Below are 19582 nucleotides of genomic sequence, written 5' to 3' on the forward strand. Positions count from 1 at the left end.
CGCGACCCACCTCGCGAATTCAAAGAAATTCCAACTCCTAAAAAATCAGGTTCATCTTCTTACTAAAATGAACAATTTTATGCACATTTCTGATAGATATTTTTTTCTGTATTTTGGACACAGAGTCTGGGCTTCGCAGATAGCCTAGGTATCCCTGAATATACGCCCCTGAATATACGCCCCTGAATATACGCACCTGATAAACAGAGCCTTGTACGAGACTAGTACATCCGTGTTTGTCTCGTTTGGCACAACATTTCGTTTAACAAATTTTTTGGCTCCTTATAAGTATGCGATTTTTGTCGAACGTAGCAGTTCGATACTTGTCATTCTGCAACATCCGACAAGAATCACATACGTTAACCTGTGCAAAACCAGTATTACCTATGGTACTACGCCTGGATGATGAAAGAAAACCTTCGTACGCTTTTCTAAATTGAACAAGATTAAGTGAGCCAGAAGAGTAAAAAAATTCCATCAGCATATTTGCAGTGGTGCAGCAGACTAAGGCTCCATTATTGTTGGATATTGCATCCGGCAAACGTTGTAAACGACAAAATATGTCATACTCATCCAAGAAACATCGGATTCATGAGATTCATCGGATTCATTCGTTTACAATGACATGGAACTGCAATTCCATGTCAAGAAGAATCCAACAAATCGGGATGTTGAATAATGTCACGAAATAGTAAAACAGAAATATGCATTGGTAAACGTCATAAAAATTTGACAAGTGCATGATACTCCCAACCTCAACATTTCTGCAACACTCGTTTTGGTCCTGTTTAACTCGTGGAATGTACAGTATTATGAAATAAATTTATAATAATAAATACGTAAATATTTTAATATCATAATTACTCGAATCATTCAATCCTAAAAGCATATCTGTTTCTTTAGTAATTGACTTTTCTCGACCAGATCTGCTAAATTTTAACTTCTCGTCTACTGATTTATACGAAGGGCGTCCAGAAAGTAAGTTCCAATTAGTACGGACCTTGATTTTTCGCAAACGCAATAACAGTGAAAAATGTCAATTGCTGCGAGGTAGTGTTTATGAATGTGCAGTGATGTGTGGACACATTTTTCACCCGTTTGAAATAACGAGAATTTAGCATACTAAAACGTGAATTTTTGGAATTTTTTGCGAATTTTAAAAATGTACTTAAACAACGAAAAATACCTCGAAATTCAACATTCTTGTCTTTTTTTAGGCTTAAAGAAACAACATGGGCCATATTTGTGTATCTAGAACACACAAGTTTTCCAACATTTTATCCAAGAGAAATTATAATGTATGTTGTACGTGGAATAATTCCGACAGCCACGTTCAATCAAGTATTGCCTAGGATTTTCTCAACTTCTATCAGAACAAATCGCACCACAGAGCAAAGTGGTGGGGTTCACACAGAAGCCGCAACATCAGTATTTGTCACAAGAGAAGTGTTTTGAATCACCGAACTAAGTGGTGCGATTTTGGTGGAGATCGAGTGCTCACCTACCGCCACAGTGGAGTCGTAAGATCGGCATTTGTCGAGCAAGAAATAATGGAAAATAACTTCCAAAAAAATCTGTTCCAACATGTCAAACTGTCATGAAAATACGTACACCATGTGACCTACAATTTAAAACAATAGTTTAAAAAGCACAATGGAAGTATGAGTTTTGGTAGATTTTGCAGAAAAATGTTCTAAATTTTGGGAAACATAACATTAAAAAGTAAAAAAAAATATAATGCCAATTTTTGGTGCCAAAAAACATTTAAATCGGTATCTGTCACCTGAGATTGATTTGATTGATTTAACATTTTTGGGTGCGTTGCCACGTATGGCCATTTTGCACCCTTCGGTATATATGGGAAAAATTCCCTTATCTAAAACCATTATCTACTTTAAAATTAAGAGGGGTATGGAAAATAACATTCCAAAAATAACTTCCAATGTATGATACTCTCTCAACAGGCGTAGGCCATGTGACCTACAATTTAAAGCAGTAGTATAAAAACACCATGAAGGTATAATTTTAAGTATATTTTCCACAAAATGCGCTAAACTGAAAATGTGAATTTTTGGAAAAATAACACTGAATAGTAAAAATAAATATAATAAAAAAGAATAACACCAATTTGGAAGAAAAATAAAAGATCAAGGTCCCTACCGATCATGCATAAATAAAACAAGAATATCAGTAGTAATTAAAAGCATTAGTTACAGTGACTCCTAATCTAATTTTCGGCATAATCACCACTGTTGTTCTGGCATTGGTCGTAGCACGACATTAAATTTTGTGTGCCCATGGCATATGTGTGTGACAGCAAAGACTGGAACTATCGGTACTGCAGTGTAGCTGTCAAAACCTTGTCCTGCCAGAAATTTCTTCAGCTGAACAAGGAGATGAAAGTGGGTACATGCAAGGCCAGGGCTGTACAGGGAGTGGTCCAAGATCTCTCATTTGAAATGATGTTAAGGAGCCTGCATGTACTCCGCTGTATGGGGTCGTGCACATTGGATTGGACTTCATCGTCTGATCATACTATCGCTCATGATGTCTGGTCTGTACACCTCACATGATTGCTGGTGGCTCTATGCCGGATTCTGAGTGTACAGAAATCTGATTACCACACGTACCTCGCAGTCAGTGGGAGACTGTATGAGAGCTGCCACCTTTAACCTAGAACTGTCCTAAAATGGCTGCGTTTTACAGCCACATGACACTTCTTCCTGCCTGCATATGTGTGTTGCGTTCCGACCACTAGCGCTGTGTACAGGTGCCATTGGAACTTTTTCCTGGACGCCCCTCGTACATAATCTTTCGGAAGCTGTTATCAACATCGTGTTCCTGTTGTAATATTTGATTAGCAAAATCAGGCACCTTTACAATGCAGTAGATTCCCCTTCCATAAATTGCTTGCGTTTAATTTTTAATACATACCTAGGTATATACCAGTGGCGTGCGGTGACATTTTCCGTTGGGGAAGCAGATCCCGAAAAATTAAGAAAACCAAGAATTCATTGCTTCTATATGGTACGTTATAATGAAAAAATTAGCACTCTACCTGATACTGTTTCCATAACGTCTAAGGGAAAGATGAATGTCCTGGCGCAGTTGTTAATTTTTTCGAATTTCAGTTGGTCCGTTGTCAAACGTATTTAATGCAACAGACGATCGCGGATGATTGAAACAATTTTCAAGATTTTCACACATTGCAATATTCACAAATCCACTCTGGCACCACGTAGTTCTTTCCGTAGTAAATAGTAAACACTAAACACTAAAGTTTTTGAAGCAAACAAATGGAAATTCACCCGCCTAAAAAGCCATAACTTTTCACCCCGCAAAGCGCTTGAAAATGTGTGACCGCGGCCAGCGAGTTTCACCAACTCTATTTGGCGGATGTGTCCATGGACATGTTAGATGTCTTAATAGACCGAACTCTCGGAAACGTTTATCTTCACATAGAATATATCATCCGTATGTCAGCAATCATATTTTTGTGTTTCTCCTGTGTTTCGAAACTTTAGTTTATTTATGAATATAAATTTTAACTAGCTTGGTGGATATGCTACATCGCTGAGAGTATACAGTACACTTGGACACTTAATCGTGCAGTTCGCAACACTGAAGACATCAGCAGGCTGACCCATGGCAGTGTCTACTTTCTTCCAGCCCAGTTGGAAAACAAGCTTTGTCTCCACGCAACGTCCCCCTATTGGATCCCTGAAGGTCGCCGGGGTATTTTTCGGGTTTCTGATGGCATTGCCAGGGTTGTGGTACTACGCAGATGTTTTGTTAACAGGCCGCGAGAGGGTGTTGATGGCCCCATATCAGAAAAGGACGAACCTTGGACGCTTGCCGGTTGATATTCTGTTGAGGCAACCCCGAAGAAATAATGAGAAACCAAAAGTTAAAATAATTAATTTTTAACAGTTATGCTGTGTGCCACCACTGCTGGCCTTGCTGTACCGGAGTGCACGCGTATATACCCTTTTCGCCAGTAATAATGGTATAACTGCATGTTGGCAGTTTCACAGTACATCACTTGGATATACTGTGAATGTTTGTACTGAAGGAGGAGTCCCATTGATAATGTAATGAAATATGACACTTTGTATTGTATGATTCAATTGTTTCACTTGTGGGCAAGGGTTAAGTTGTTTGCTTTACATAGAAAAGAGAAGTAGGTTTGTGTATTGAAAAATGAGCTTGCTTTGCACTCATGGTTCTTGCAAGCAGAAGGTTCCAAACCTCATTGGAAATAAACGGCGTACGCTTTTAGAAGGAACATGAGTTCAGCCAATACGCAGCCAGTAATGTCGCGCTGTTGCCAAACCAACTGCTACCGGAAGGGAAACACAGAGAGTTCGTTGTGACCAATATTCAACTTTTTATATATATTATTGCATGCACGTGATATTTGAGTACAATGAAATATATAGTGAATAATTCTACACAGGATTATATCATATCACAGCAGCTAAGAGAAACTCGTACCTGAAAGAAGTTTGAAGGTATTTATTGTAGAGGAACTGCAAGGTCGTCATCATCGCTCTCGTTTCTGTTTTCTGGCATGTTTCCCAGGAGATTTGAACAGGGGTTCAACGATTTCTGTCTTACGCAACACGGTGTGCACACATACACCAAACGCTTTAGACTTAAGTTCTCGACTCTGAGTAAACACTGTTTCAGCACGCACTTCTTGCGAACGCCAATTCCTTGAAGTAAGAACAAGCTTTAAAACTAAGATTTCTGTCTTGTGAACGTAATACGAGTATTTTACCCTTGGTGCCTGTACTACTGGTACGTACTACGTTTCGAGAACATTATTAATTTGATTTGATTTGTTTTATTTCACTTCGCTTTTCTGTCACTTTTGGCTAATTGCAAAGATGGGAATGAGTGTTGATATAATGAAATTGATGAAGGGACATTCATAAACATCCATGTCCAAGCCAGGATTCGAACCCGGGACTCCTGGCGTCGTAGCGCGATGTGCTAACCACTCCACAATGGCGCCGGCGCGACATTATTAAATAACACTCACGCAACACACACACTATTGCACAATTATCGAACCTCAGGGCTGTATTTCACAACGCGCCAGGAGTCCCGGGTTCGAATCCCCGCCCGGGCATAGGTGTTTGTAAGTGTCCCTTCATCAATTTCATCATATCATCACCCATCCTCACCTTTGCGTTTATCCAAAAGTGGCAGAAAAACGGAAGTAAAATAAATTAATCAACAAGGGCTGTATTGAAAACTCTCACAACTGTTCTTCGTGGTGTACGAATAAAATTATCTTACACCGCCCTTGTTACGAAAACGCTGAACTCACTGACCTAACTGACTCGCAATGTTCGTGAACGCCCACGAGAATGAAGGGTCATTGTGCATATTCAGCCGAATTTAACACCCATAGCTTTACCAAGACACAACAACTCAGCGGGGTCAACACGGTGGCAACGAAAAAAAACAAAAACAAACGGAACACTGAAGGAAAAGGAAAGGGTCATTGTCTGTGTAGAGATGTGTTGTTTCCCGTGTTTCTTCGAGAAACGGTAACTCCGGTTGTAGGAGACCGAAATTCATGGGACTTGGACAGTCTGGTTCAAAATGTCGTGTCCCATCTTATGATGAACCTTAAAGTGGCGAGTTCTATGAAAACTTTTTGCGCGCAAGAAAAATACAGAACACGGCGTTTAACTCGCGCGCCGCAGTCTCCTAACTGTACAACGTTGCACTCCTGCCATTGGCTGGTCGCCACGCAAACCCTCTGCGTGGCTCCGCCCGATATAGCTTCTAAAACCGTGCGTCGTTTATCAACATATAATAACGAGAAAGGCTAAAGAGATTGAAAATTACAAAATTCATTTTTGCATCAATCACTTCACTCTAATCTCATTTAAACGTAACTTTAAAAATAATCAAATACTTTATTGAAAACTGGCTGCATATGAAAAAATCCCATAATTCCTCTCTAGTTTGTGAATAGTAATAATTTTCCAAATTCACTATTTTGCAGTTTGAATGCAAATCATAGAGAAATGAAGTCAATTTCGTGGAAGCTAATATAGGTACTTAAACCTGGATCTGCATGACATTCTTATTTGCAAAAACATGAATTTAATTTATAATTGTCAGGGAAAAATCTAAATTTTGTCCTGGAAAACCTGGATAAGTGAGGGAATTTCATTTCCGCTTGTCTGTAGCCACCCTGATATTATATATGTGTGTGTGTGTATGTGTAAAGGTAGGTAAGTAGAGGGGGCCTTTGGTAATATTTTGCAAGGGGCTCAAGATTTGTAGATCCGGCACTAGGGGGCGGGCTTGTGCCCAGTTGCCTATCTGTGATGAAGGAGGCAATTCTCTCATTATCTTTTGGTTCTTTCAGATTCAGAGGATATTCTAGAGAAAAATTTATTTTGCTTTTCTCAATCATTCAGCCCAACAAATCTTATACCATTTGTACAATCTAATGTGAAAATAATTCACATGATTATGAATAAACAGTTTGGCCAGACTGGCTGATCAGGATAATTTACTTAAACTAGTGTTTGACATGTTTTTCAGTTAATATAATCTTATCTTTATAATATATTTTTACCTTAGACTAATGGTCTACCAGTCAGTGAAACATGATTCAAAGTTAGCCATCTTGATCCAGATTCCATTACCACTGTTATTATTTTCACTATTACCACCATTCATTCAGTGTAAAGGGTGACCTTCTCTTGTGGCACTCAAATGTCAACCTCTCTTCTACGTACAGGGTCTGGCGTAGGTCCGTAGCCAGGATTTCTTTGTAGGGGGGCGAAGTCAATCCTAGAGGGGACAAATTTTTAATATATTGTGTCGCATTGTCAGATATAGCAGGGTACACAGAGGCACTTGCAGCCTCCTCACATAAAAGGGATGATATCTTGAAACTCCAACGAACAAAAAATAATTCCAGCAACATCAAATAGCAATATTCCGATAATGACCTTTCCAAATTGCCAAAGAATATAAATATAAAGTTTAACATAAATAGGCTAATAGGGACTGTATCTACTTGATATTTACAGGTCGATAATGTTAATAGACGATTAATATGTACCAACGGCTTTGGGCCTCTCTGCAGAACTGATTAAGGTAGCGAGCCTTTTATAAATCATGCTTCATAATGATTCCCTCTAGTTTCCAGTATGAAAGATTTCTAAGCACAGAGGAATTTAACGAGAATCCAACAACACCTTTGTGTTGTGTTATACAAGAAAAATCGAATTAATTAAATACGGGTTACATGTTGTCTACACTTTGATGAATTGTGTAAGAATTTGTAACACATTTTTTTGGACTTGCTAAAACATTAAAACGTGGGTCCCTTAGTCCACCACGGATTCTATTTCCTTCAAAGGGGAGACTCTTGCATCACTACAGACAATGTTTGCCTACTGGTTACGTTAACCTTTGACACCTGACAAACAAATAGGAATCCCTTGAGTGATCAATGACTTCTTGGATTACAGTGTCATCATTAATATTTCATATTAAGTTTCATAGAAAGAAATTATTTTAATAGGCGCATATAATTTTACAGGGCGCCATGGCATTAACTTTAATATATATATATATTTTCATATAGATCGTTTGGCTACCAGGGCCGACTCCCGCCACCCCCATAGTTATGGCTTAGAACTTGAACTATAAGAACAGCAGACATCGCGAGCGAAGCGAGCAAAAAATAATACGAAATGTATTTTTATTTGTATAAAATTTAAAATCGAGGGGGGGCAATGCCCCGCTGTGCCCCTTGTAAGTGCCCTTGGCCGTCTGGAAGAAAAATGAAAGGAACACGTGAAAACTAATTCCATCGTGAGTCAGTAGCGGCTTCTGCCTATTCGCACATTCGCAGGTGCACACCGAAATAAATCTGTAATGCAAATCATTATTATTATACTTATTTATTGAACTCTATCTCCTTCGAAACATCAAGTGTTCCCACGCCGCTCCACCAAGAGAGATGGTGGAGATCCGTGCGATGCCTGATCTACAATTCTTGCCCCCCCCTGCAAAATATTACCAAAGGCCCCCCTCTACCTACCTTCACACACACACACACAATATATATGTATTACACATATATAATGTCTGTGTGTGTAATTCTTGATCTCATGTTGACAAACTCACATCCGAGGGCCTACGGGGTGATTCAAAAGTCCGTTAACACCCTCTATAAAAAGTAAAGGAGTTCGGCTGGGTACAATTGGTCATGATACAAACAGGTTAGGCTTAGGGGGAACCACATTGGTGTGTTCCAAGCGGACGTTAACCATATTAGTGGCCGCCATATTGAATTCAACTCATTTTTTTAAATGGGAAGGGGGTGATGTGCATAGGCGCCGATTTGTTAAGAGATATTTGGGGAGTAAAGCTAAGTAAAGCAAAACTACTGATTTCTTTCTGTTTGCTGGAAGAGGGGCAATTTTCTTTTCCTTAAGATATAACCTAATACACTTGAATTAACCGTTGAAAAGTAGTAATTGCAATAACTGTCTTTGACAACAAAACATATATCAGGGTACATCGAACTTTATTAGCTGGACAAAAAAGTCACTGCAATACTGTGAAAATGTAATTATACAACATAATACTTTACATGTAACTTTTGACTGAGGATTTTTTTATCATATTCTGTTTATAATACTTATTCTTACAATCCTTTATAGGAGTTTAATATCTTCACACATATTTACATAAAAAAGGAAGGCCCAAGATAAAATTTTCATCCGGACGAGAGATTTTTGACATTTCCGAAGGGAAACAAAGGAGTCTATCTTGCAATGGACTGACTCATTCAAGAGCATGAAGACTTCAGCCTCTATTCTCGCACATATTCATTTATAATATGCCATGCGTTTTCCTTAATTCATTGTCAGTTTAAAAAAGGAAATACTGAAATAGTAAACTCACAAGCACAAGAAACGCCCTCAAACTGAGTGATAGTCCCACATTAGGCTATTGATTCTGCCCATTTCAGAGCAGAATCCTGCTTGATTTCCCATCTCTTGTGTGCAAAAGCTATGTAATATGCATTGAGCCCCTTATATGGAGGGGGGTCAAACGAGAACTGGATGGGCCCGGGCCCCTCTGCCCCTCCCTCCCGGTTTCAGCACCGGTGGTGATGTGATATATATATATATATATATGAATGACACTATTTTCTCTCACCTGTAGAATGATACATTTTGTTACAATCATGCAGTCAAAACTTTCCCTGAGCCCGACCCTGTGGCCGAGTGGTTAGCACATCGCGCTGCGACGCCAAGGGTCCCGGGTTGTTTGTGAATGTCCATTCATCAATTTCATCATTTCATCACTCATCCCCATCTTCGCAAATTAGCCAAGAGGCACAAAATGCGAAGTAAAATAAACTAAATCAAATCAAATCAAAATCAAAAACTTTCCCTGATTAAAGATAGGTTGAAGAAACCTTCACCACAGCATTTCTCGTGAAATTGTACCCTGATTTGATCTAAGGTCGGAATTTTTCCAGCTTTGGCAACCCGCAAAAAGCTGATCCAGGGTCCACCCACCATAAAATCAAATGGTACCCGTTGGGGGGGGGGGTGTAAATGCGGCCGGAGCGTGGTGCTGATCACATCACCTCCAAGATGTCCGGCATCGAAAATATGTTGTGCCCTGCCCCCACATATCCTAAATGTGCCTTCATGGCACGTGCTACATGCACAGGGAACTTTACCTTTACCTGTGTATATTGCATTCATTTCTGTACCTCGTAGTAACTACGTTTATTTTTTATATGCGCATATACGAACCCTCTACTATGTCAATGCCTGAGGGCCCCCTAAAGGCTTACTTGTCTCCGCCCCCCCCCCCCCCACGCACTGCGGGATTTTGCGGGTTGTAGATCCGGCACTGGATCAGTGATATCAACCCGCGTAGACCAGGCCGCGATCGGGGCTGGAACACAATGCTAGTTTCGCTCGCTATGACGCTGTTGCAGCAGTGCGTAGAGGACGCTGATTGGATGTTTTGGCTTGAGGGCCGTGTGAGGGGAGGTTGCATCATTTAGGAAGGTTGTGAACCCAGCGATCTGTGCGCGAGCAAATGTAGTGTTGCAAACCCATTCCATTGGAGATCGTGTGACGCAGTCGATGCAACCCATACATCATCGCAAATTGAGGGATTTTTTTATGAAAGGGAAATTTCGATGGTATATTGTCCCGAGCATAACAGGGGAAGAAAAGGAGGAGAGGGGGGAAGCCAACTGAAACCAAAACGGGTATTTTAAGCATGCCTTTGCTTCGTGCATCTTCGTCAAAATAAACGGCCTCTGTGGCGCATTAGTCGAATTATCAACCCGCGGGGAAGGAGCGTGCATCAAATAGTCAGTTGTTTTGCGTTGTGTGGCTGTTACTGCGTTACAAAATTATTTAACGCTGTCAAAAGATCGTTCCTGTTTCAGTGCAAAGTGTTTGATTTAATGATGAATAGGGAAACTGAACATAGCGAAAGCAGGCTTAACGTTATTGAATTTTTGGATGGAAGTTAGCTACAAAGCCTGTAGCAACTGCAGTAATAGATGGATACGGTGGAAGAGAAGGAAATTTCTGAAGTATGATTACGAAGCAGGGCAGTGTGAACTTAGTGAGTACTGTTATTTGCTTTAACATTTATTATTCTCTTGATTTCGCTTGGTTTGATCAGTCTGTCATTAGAAATAAACAACAGCTAGATATATTACAACTGATTTCCTCCATGTGGTAGTTGGATCGGCTTCTTTGGTGTACGCCAATGTTATTATTCTCCTTGCTCATTAATATCAGCAGAGCCGAGGGGAAAGTTTTTACGAAATATTTTGCAATTCGACAATAGTATTGACATTGTAGATCGGTATTTCTATGTTTTGAGTGAGTTTGTCAGGTTATCCAAAGCTGAATTACATACTGCACAATAACATCGCTCTTCTCGTGATTGGCTGGATAATTTTCGAAATATTTGAAATTTGTAAAAAAATTCGTGTTAAAATAGATCATGAAATACGTATAACTCTGTCATAGCCCCATTTTGAGTGAAAGGTAATCAAAACTTGGGTTGCCAATATATTAAGCTTCATTATGTACGCAAAAACGGGTGTGAGTATTTCACAGGGGTGGTATAACACTTCTGGACGATAGACTGAAGTGCACACCGATAGAGCCAGACCACGAGTCGCCACTGTCGTGAGTATCCAATTGTCCTGCAATTCTTAGATTCTCCTAGTCTTTTTTTACTTCAATGTTTGCTTCCCCTAGAATGGACTTCCGTCCAAGGTCGGGGGGGGGGACAATGCTCCCTGCCCCCTTGTTGTTGCTGCACTGTTTCTGAGTGTCTCTTCATCAATTTCACGTCATCACTCACTAGAAGTGGCAGAAAAGCAACGATAAGTAACAAAAATCAAATATCCACTCTCTCTCTCTACCACATGACTTGGGAGACAACAATTTAAGCAGTTCCAAGTTCATAGCAACAAATCCAAGAAAAACATCTGAACACATTAGGCACCTTTAATACAATAATAATAATAACAATAATAATGGCATTATTATTATTATTATTATTATTATTATTATTATTATTATTATTATTATTATTACTACTACTACTACTAGTGGTAGTAGCAGTAGTATCAAATACATTATTATCCTCATAAATTACGCAAAAAGTGGGTAGAAGTTGGTGCTAAAGCATTTATTTGGTCAAACGATTTTAAATATTTTTTCAACACCGTCAATTTCACACTGCATTTCGAAGATAATTATTTTTGTACATATAACATGTATAACTTTCATGTACAACATATGTTTTACACATATGCAACATGGAACGACATAAAATTAGAAAATTCATACGCAACATGCTAACACTAAATTGTGTACGTATTCAATCCATATATGTACAACACATATTACTCAAATGCATTACATTACAAAATTTTTAGATCCAATTTTTGCAATTGAAAAAAATATTGATTTAATAGGGCACAAATAATTTCACTGGTCACCATGGTATTTTCTCTTTTACAACTTCTCATTTAGATCGCTTGGCATCCATGACTGACTCCCGCTGCCCGCACAGCTACGGCTCTGAACTTGACGAAACTGAGGAAAGCAGGGCTCGCGAGCGAAGCGAGGAAGAAAATTTTACGAAATGTATTTTTATTTGCATAACATTTGAAATCGAAGGGGGGCAACTTTCCTCCGTGCCCCCCTGCAGGTGCCCTTGGCCGTCAATGTTGCCCCCCTAGAATTGACTTCCGTTGGAAGGTCAATGCCGCCCCCTGTGGTTGCGCCACTGTATTACACGGAATCCCATACATCCTATTAAATCACAAAATCAATAAGTGTCTTTGTTATGTTCCTACAGTAAGTAACACATGATTATCATAGGCGTGCGCAGACCCTCTGAGGGGGGGGGGGGGGCAAAAGCCTCGAAAATTCAGTCTGGAAAGATAAACCTCATTTTATCTCACTGTTTTAGTTTTTTGCATTGATGTGATATATATGTGTGTGTTTGCGCGAGTTTGTATATTATATATACAGTATGTGTATATATATATATAAAAACATATTTAAATACATTACATAATTTATTCATCCGCCCCATAACAAACCAACAGCAAAAATTATATAAATTGTCTCTGAAATGTGAGCGCTCCTTTTCCTCCAAACCAAACTGTTATAGCAGCAACTGTCTGAAGCACTTATTTGTTCTTACTTCTCTCTGGTAATTTACAATGCATTGGAGAAAAGAAATTGCGAGCGAAGCGAGCAAGAAAATATCTCGATCCAAATTTTTGCAAGTTGAAAACAGTATTGATTTAATAGGGCGCAAAAAAATTCATGAGACGCCATGCCATATGACATCTTCTTTAATAATTTTTCTCAATCAGATTGTTCGGCACCCAGGGCCAACTCCCGCTGCTTCCTAGCTATGGCTCTGAACTTGACAAGACTGCAAGAAAAGAGGACTTTGCGAGCGAAGCGAGCATGAAAATTTTACGAAATGTATTTTTATTTGTATAAAATTTGAAGTCGAGCGGACAATTGTCCCTCTGTGTCCCCCTGCAGGTGATCTGGCCGTCTGGAAGAAATAATGTAAGAAGAACGTGAAAACTAAGTCCATCTTGAGTGTCCTTTTGTCCTGCTACTCGTAGATTCTGCTTGTCTTGCTTTCTTTTACTTCAATGTTTGCCCCCCCCCCCCCACAATTGATTTCCGTCCAAGGTTGGGAAAAGACAAATTACAATGCCTCCTGCCCCCTTGTGGTTGCGCCATTTCCTTTTAGGCTACGGCCAGACGAGCGATATTTACTGCCAGAATTCTGCCGTAAATGTCGCAACTACAATTATCGCAAGTGGGTGGTCACACGGTAGCTGTAAATGTCGCTCTACTCTGCGTTAAATATAGCAACAAAATTTCTGCCCCGGCCAGACGAGCGACATTTACTACGAAAAGCATTGTGTTCAAAACGTGTCTTGAGTTTGCTGAAAGAAATTGCTCCATTCATAGTGGCATGTAACAATGAATTGCCAGTCGAAAGCAGCTCTGTGCTTGCTTCTGATTCGTCGTCGTCGGCAAAAGCGTAAGAGACAGTGGTGGATTCATCCTATTATTAGTGAAAGATCGTACAAAGGAAAGTTTGTGCTTCTTCATAGGAAACTGAAAGACTATCCAGATAAGTTTTTTGAATATTATAGAATGTCTACAAGCTCCTTTGAACTGCTACTTGCAACTGTGAGTGGTAGCCTGAAAAGAGAAGGTACAGTTATGAGGGACTGTATAAGTGTGGAAGAGAAACTCGCAGTTACATTACGGTAAGTTTAGTTTAATATTACTGAAAGTAAAAAGGTAATACATACTACACAGACATTGATAAAACTAGAACATAACAAGATAAAATGTTCTCTACAAATCAAAGAAAGATAACACTGACTCTGATTCAACATCTGATTCAACGGTAGTTCTGGATGATGATGATGTGCATGAAGTTTGGGGAAGCAAATTTGTAGGGGAAACTGCTTGAAATGAACCCCTGCGTTCAGCAGCATCATCGTAAGACTTGAGCAACTGCATGACCTTTATCTGAAATTCTAATTTATCTGAAGGATGTAGTGTTTTCACAGTTGGTAGCAATGATAATAGAAACATTTTGTCAGGATCATTTTCATGTGGGTCGGGCCAGTTTTTTCCAAGAATGTCCAACAATTCCCTCTCAAATGAATCTCCAGATCTCCTCTTTCGTTTGGCAGGTACAGCTTTAAAGTGTTCCGTCGAAGAGGTGGCATTGCTGGTAATGGTCTGCGAGAGTTCTTCCTCTGTTCTGTGGTCAATTTGGTCATCAGTTTGATCCATGTTTCCGGACGTCCTGCAGAACAATATTGAAAAGAAAAACATTCATGTTACAAAAGCATAATACAGAAGAACAGATCAAGAGACAGGCGGGGCATAAGTGTCCAGTCATCAATTTCATCATATCATCACTCATTCCCATCATCGATAATGCAGTGTAATGCAAGGAGTGAAAATATAAACCCAGTCCATCAGGTTCGTTCCCAAACAACATTAAATAAAGGAACGTAACGTGGACCGAGTATTATTCCATGTCGTGAACACGAGACATTACTTCCGACAATCTTCATCTCGTATTTTTCTTTAGCATCACTGCTCAATTTACAGAGATGTATACTCGTGACTGGCATACAAGCCGAAAAATTGCAATGTTGGTTGGGTTGTCTAGTCACACGGCGCATGATGGTCAGACATGGAGGACTTGCTTCAGTGCTTCTTCAATAGGATCGTTACAACCCAGCAGTGTCCGTGACTGTACATACATACAACTTTGTTAGGTCCAGAACCTCCACCCCATCCCCCCGCTCTCCAACAAGTTTCAGATCAGCTGCGTCTCTGATTGCTTCACGTACATAAATGCTGGAGCTTATGGAAAAGAAAGTGATTCAAATGTATTAAAGGCTACAGATTTGGGGGAACAAATCTATTCTAACACATTATCTTTACCAGAGCCCAAGACATTTTCAAGTGAACATGCAGGTGATCCAATTCCATATGTGTTTGTAGCTGATGAGGCCTTCGCACTCTGCTCAAGTTTGCTGAGGCCATATCCTAACAAAAACCTAACACCTGAAAAGAAGATATTCAATTATCGACTTACCAGAGCAAGAAGATTTGTTGAATGTGCATTTGGCATATTAGCAAATAAATGGCGGCTGTTCCATCGCCCCATTGATGTTAGTCCGGAGTTTGCCGATTGTATTATCAAAGCATGCTGTGTACTACACAATTTTGTTAGGAAGAGAGATGGGTACAACTTTGAGGATACACTTTCATGTCCACTAGAGAATATACCTGCTCAGGGAACAAGAGGAAATAAAAGTGGTGTTCGGATGAGAGATGCTTTCACTACCTATTTTTGTTCTGATCAAGGATCACTTCCCTGGCAAAACGATTGCTTGTAAAGCTGTTCTCAAAATGTTCAAAACTTTTTCTATACTATGCTCCCCCACCCCTGCATGGAACACACCATTGGCATTGGCTGTAATTATTTACTTTCGTTTAACCCACTTATGAGCATAGTAATACATTATACTATGTTTTCATTTACTATCAATATCATTTCATTTCGTCTTGTTCATTGCAATGTTTGTAGTAAACAAAAATCCTAACCTGCTAATTGACGTAATAGTGTAAAAAATAATAACTATGTACTTTGTATTTTCAATACATTTTGATTCGTTTCAAGTACTTACCTATGTCGTTTCTTTCTTCAGAGGTCATATCTCCCCACTTCTCACCAACCACATCCATTGTCACTTTCATCCACGCATCCATCTTCATGTTTCTGTTCTTGTAGTCCTCACAATTCGTGTCAAACAAACAGGGATACTTTTGGACTTCAATTATTACATGTTCACTGTCAATATAATCCATAGTTGTACAGTTCGACAGTTAAATTACCGCAGTAAATGTGGCAGCTACAAATATCGCTACGCGTGGCCACGCTCACGCGGCAAATACTGCGGAAAAAATGGGTCCCGGCGCATTCCTTCGCGACACGACCTTGAAGACGCGCCAAACTGGCTACAATTACTGCTGCTTCTGGCCACTCCCATTTACGACCTAAGGGTGCATTTCTTCAGCTACATTTACGGCAGAATTCTGGCAGTAAATATCGCTCGTCTGGCCGTAGCCTTAGAGTATAATATTGTTTAATAACAGCGATAAGATTCCTCTCCACTAAATTTCTAGGTGAAAGTATAATAATATAGGGGCATGGAATGTCTGGAAGGGGGGCAAGGATGACTACACCTCCTCCTTCGAAAACGAAGGTCATCCTAAAAGTATATATTTCACACGTATAATTTGATTTCAGTCATAGTAGTTTACATTAATTATTATGTAATGAGGATGCAGGAATGCTATAATTTCAAATTCAAATGGTGTTTTTTGAGGGGACAGCACTAATATCGTGGTAATATGCCCCATAGAAAAATACCTTGCTTGTCCCTTTGTGGAAAAAATCTGCGAACGTCAGTGATTAGATGGGGCAATGCCCCCCCTTGCCCCGCCCCGTAGGCACGCCTATGATGATTATTGTAAAGATTAGTGAGAATTCCAGGTTAATAATGTGTTCTGTATTTTTCACAGGGGGGGGGGGGCAAAGCTAGCTAGCTACGGGCCTGGGGCGCCTGGACACGCAGCCAAGATAATACTCTGTGGTGGTTTCAGTTTGTTTTGTCTCTTCCACATGTGTTTGTTTTTGTCCCTTCATCCATTTCTCTTATTACCATTCATCTCCATCGTTGCAATTAGGCAAAAGTGGCAGAACAGCAGTGTATAATAACCTTAATATGTCTCGGAAATCTGTGGAGCAGGGCTGCATCTAACAGAAGAGAGTTGGTGGAACAAAGCAGTGTGCATGCTGCTGCAAATGACTGGTGGTTGCATTCACTTTTCCTATCATGAGTTCATTGACTCACTACTTGCGCAGAGAGTTGTTTTTGTTTACTTCCTCCAGAGATTCCCAGGATGGAGTGTATATCATCATTACCATCATACCCATCATCATTGCAACATGGAAGGGGGTATTATTAAGTAGTGGAGTATATGCATAGATGCCTAATATAGCTGTTGAGTCCATGTATAGCTGCAGTGTAGTACATTTAAATAAGAATTTCCAAGATTTAAAAAATAATTTACAGTCAACAAAAAATTGTGGGGATGAAATGGTGGGTTTCAATCACAGCAGCATCTCCTGCAGTAATCTTGTTTGAGAAGCAATATAAGCCTTATTGAACAAATGTCTTGAAACTTAAAATATATATAACGCAGAAATTATGAACCAGGCAAGTTGTGATATTAATGTGGCAAATAACTGGAGATAATATCTTCAAACAAATCCTGCATAAAAATTGCTGTATTGGAACTAATTTTTACTGAAACATGCAAGTGTTGTACTCAATATATTTTAATTTTCCACTTTGTACCTTTATTATTTCAGATTAATACCTGACACAGGACCTCCTCTTGACGCTGGTGTTTATGGTGGCAGGTGTCGAGTTTGTTCAAAACTTCTTAAATTTCAGGTGGAAACTGTTCCCGTGGACCATGTAACATTCACTGTGAATAAAAAATCATACACAGGTATGCACATTCAAAAAAGCTTTTGTTTTAGCAACCTTTTTTTTATGTAGGGAGCAAAAACTATTTGCCAGTTATGAAACTAAGATAAAATGACAATGTGTGCATGTGTGCACATGTTTGTGTGTACTGATAAATAATGTTGGGTTCCTGTGTAACTGAATGATTAACATTCTGAACTTTTATGTTTAGAGGGAATGAAGAGTGTGGTAGCAAATTAATGTACTAAAATTAAGATATTGTAGCAAAAATTGTTTTCCAGTCAGTAGTGTAACTAACATGCTCTGTGCTCCCATGCAACTTTCAGTTGTGTGCCCCTACTCGGTTTTTTTCTTTTTTGTTTTTTTAGCTTTATTTTCTATAATATTAATTCACGCCTATATTTATGTTAGACATATACATATATAAAAATATGAAAATACATACATGTAATTTGAATCAGTGTAAGAATTGGTACGAAAGTATAGACAACAGACAAAACTGTAAATATATATATATATATATATATGCACTCTTACTACAAAAATTACAATATTGTTAAATGACCATTACCAGTCCTCTGCATTTTTGATGGATGCAAATTTTTGTGCTAGTTTGGTCAAGTCCAGTTTTCGAGCCCGATTGCTTTCAATGCTTAACTGCATCAGTCCACTCAATCTCACTCTTGTCATTATGCTTCTCAAGTGATTTTTGATCAACTTTAGCTTGGAAAACGACCTCTCAGCTAATGAAGACATCACAGCAGTGGCGTAGCAGCCACCCCCGCAACGCGGGAGGGCCCCGAGGTGTAGTTGCCTCGCTATGTTTTCTGTTTGTGCTTCTGAAATTTTAAACAATCCCAGATATTCAACAGATAGTGTCGCTTATTTAAAAAAATGGATTTACGAAACAGAAATCTGGTTCCCAGTAATATATCATACATGGCAACGTCCGCGATAATAAGCAGTGGCATATTGTCTCAGCCAGAGGGGCCAGGGCAACTTGACATATTGGTCTCTTCCGAAGCACAGAATTAACTTACTCACAGATGGCAATCGATAGGTACATTCTCTCATCTCATACCTTTATAGCTACGCAGTTTATCGTAAACGTAGCCTCAATATGAAATTGAAATAAGATCAGCGATAAATATCCCACATTGTTCACACCTCTCATGTTTTACTTCAAAGGGGTCTGAAAACTCCAGAGGTGGAGCCCAGGGTAATTATCCCTGTTGCCCTTAGGCCCAGTTGCCCTTATTCCACCATGGGCCTATACAGTGCTCGAAGTGAAAATCCCTAGCTGCGAATTTGCTTGTTCGATTTAGGGGAAAGGAAGGATCCTTACATGGATCAACGTGAAGATAGTGCAGTAGGTGGAGGAGGATGCTTATGCAAATTATCCTAGCTGGAAAGGGATGCTTTATGATTTTTTTAGCTGGGGGATAGCACCCCTTCCCCTTGCGTCCTTTACACTCCCTGCTTACACAAGCTCTTTGAGCACTGATGATCTATTAACAAAATGGTTCTTGTTTCATTAAAATAGTCTGAAAGAAATATGAGTAGTCTATCGAAAAGAAATTGCATCGTTAAAACTATGAATGATAATATTGAGGTCTATTAACATCAAAATTAAACACCATGCCCGTGCGGCAACAATTTTTCTTCGGTGGTCAACATGAGCTGCTGCTTCGAGGTGACGATGACAGTGGCCTACTAAGGGAGATTTCACACTGTGTTGCCTGAGGATTTCACAAGTCGAACGTTGGTTTGTGAGGCCTTTTGTGTCGCTATGGTGTGAAACGTTTTTGTTGATTGGCTCATTCCATAAGTCATGTATCGTGTATCCCTTCGGTCTGAAATCTACTTAAGTCTTGAAGCTCCAAGTCACAAGGATGGAAAATT

At 39.5% G+C, this 19582-nt stretch overlaps 1 protein-coding gene across 2 annotated transcripts in view; it reads left to right on the forward strand.

Moving 5' to 3' along the window:
* LOC145983963 (uncharacterized) overlaps nucleotides 1–19582 on the forward strand; it is a 149615-nt gene that overhangs the window by 34506 nt on the left and 95527 nt on the right. The window contains exons 1-2 of one of the 2 annotated variants that reach the window (XM_083117186.1): nucleotides 10587–10650; nucleotides 17560–17702. Coding sequence is in view for 1 of the 2 variants with exons in the window: in XM_083117185.1 (XP_082973311.1) it covers nucleotides 17560–17702 (143 nt within the window). In the remaining variant the exon portion in view is untranslated. Of the gene's footprint in view, nucleotides 1–10586; nucleotides 10651–17559; nucleotides 17703–19582 lie in introns of those variants that run through there. The other variant, XM_083117185.1, reaches the window with a different exon arrangement.

Source organism: Lepisma saccharinum, chromosome 2 (genome assembly GCF_977018435.1).
Source record: "Lepisma saccharinum chromosome 2, izLepSacc3.1, whole genome shotgun sequence".
Classification (NCBI taxonomy): domain Eukaryota; kingdom Metazoa; phylum Arthropoda; class Insecta; order Zygentoma; family Lepismatidae; genus Lepisma; species Lepisma saccharinum.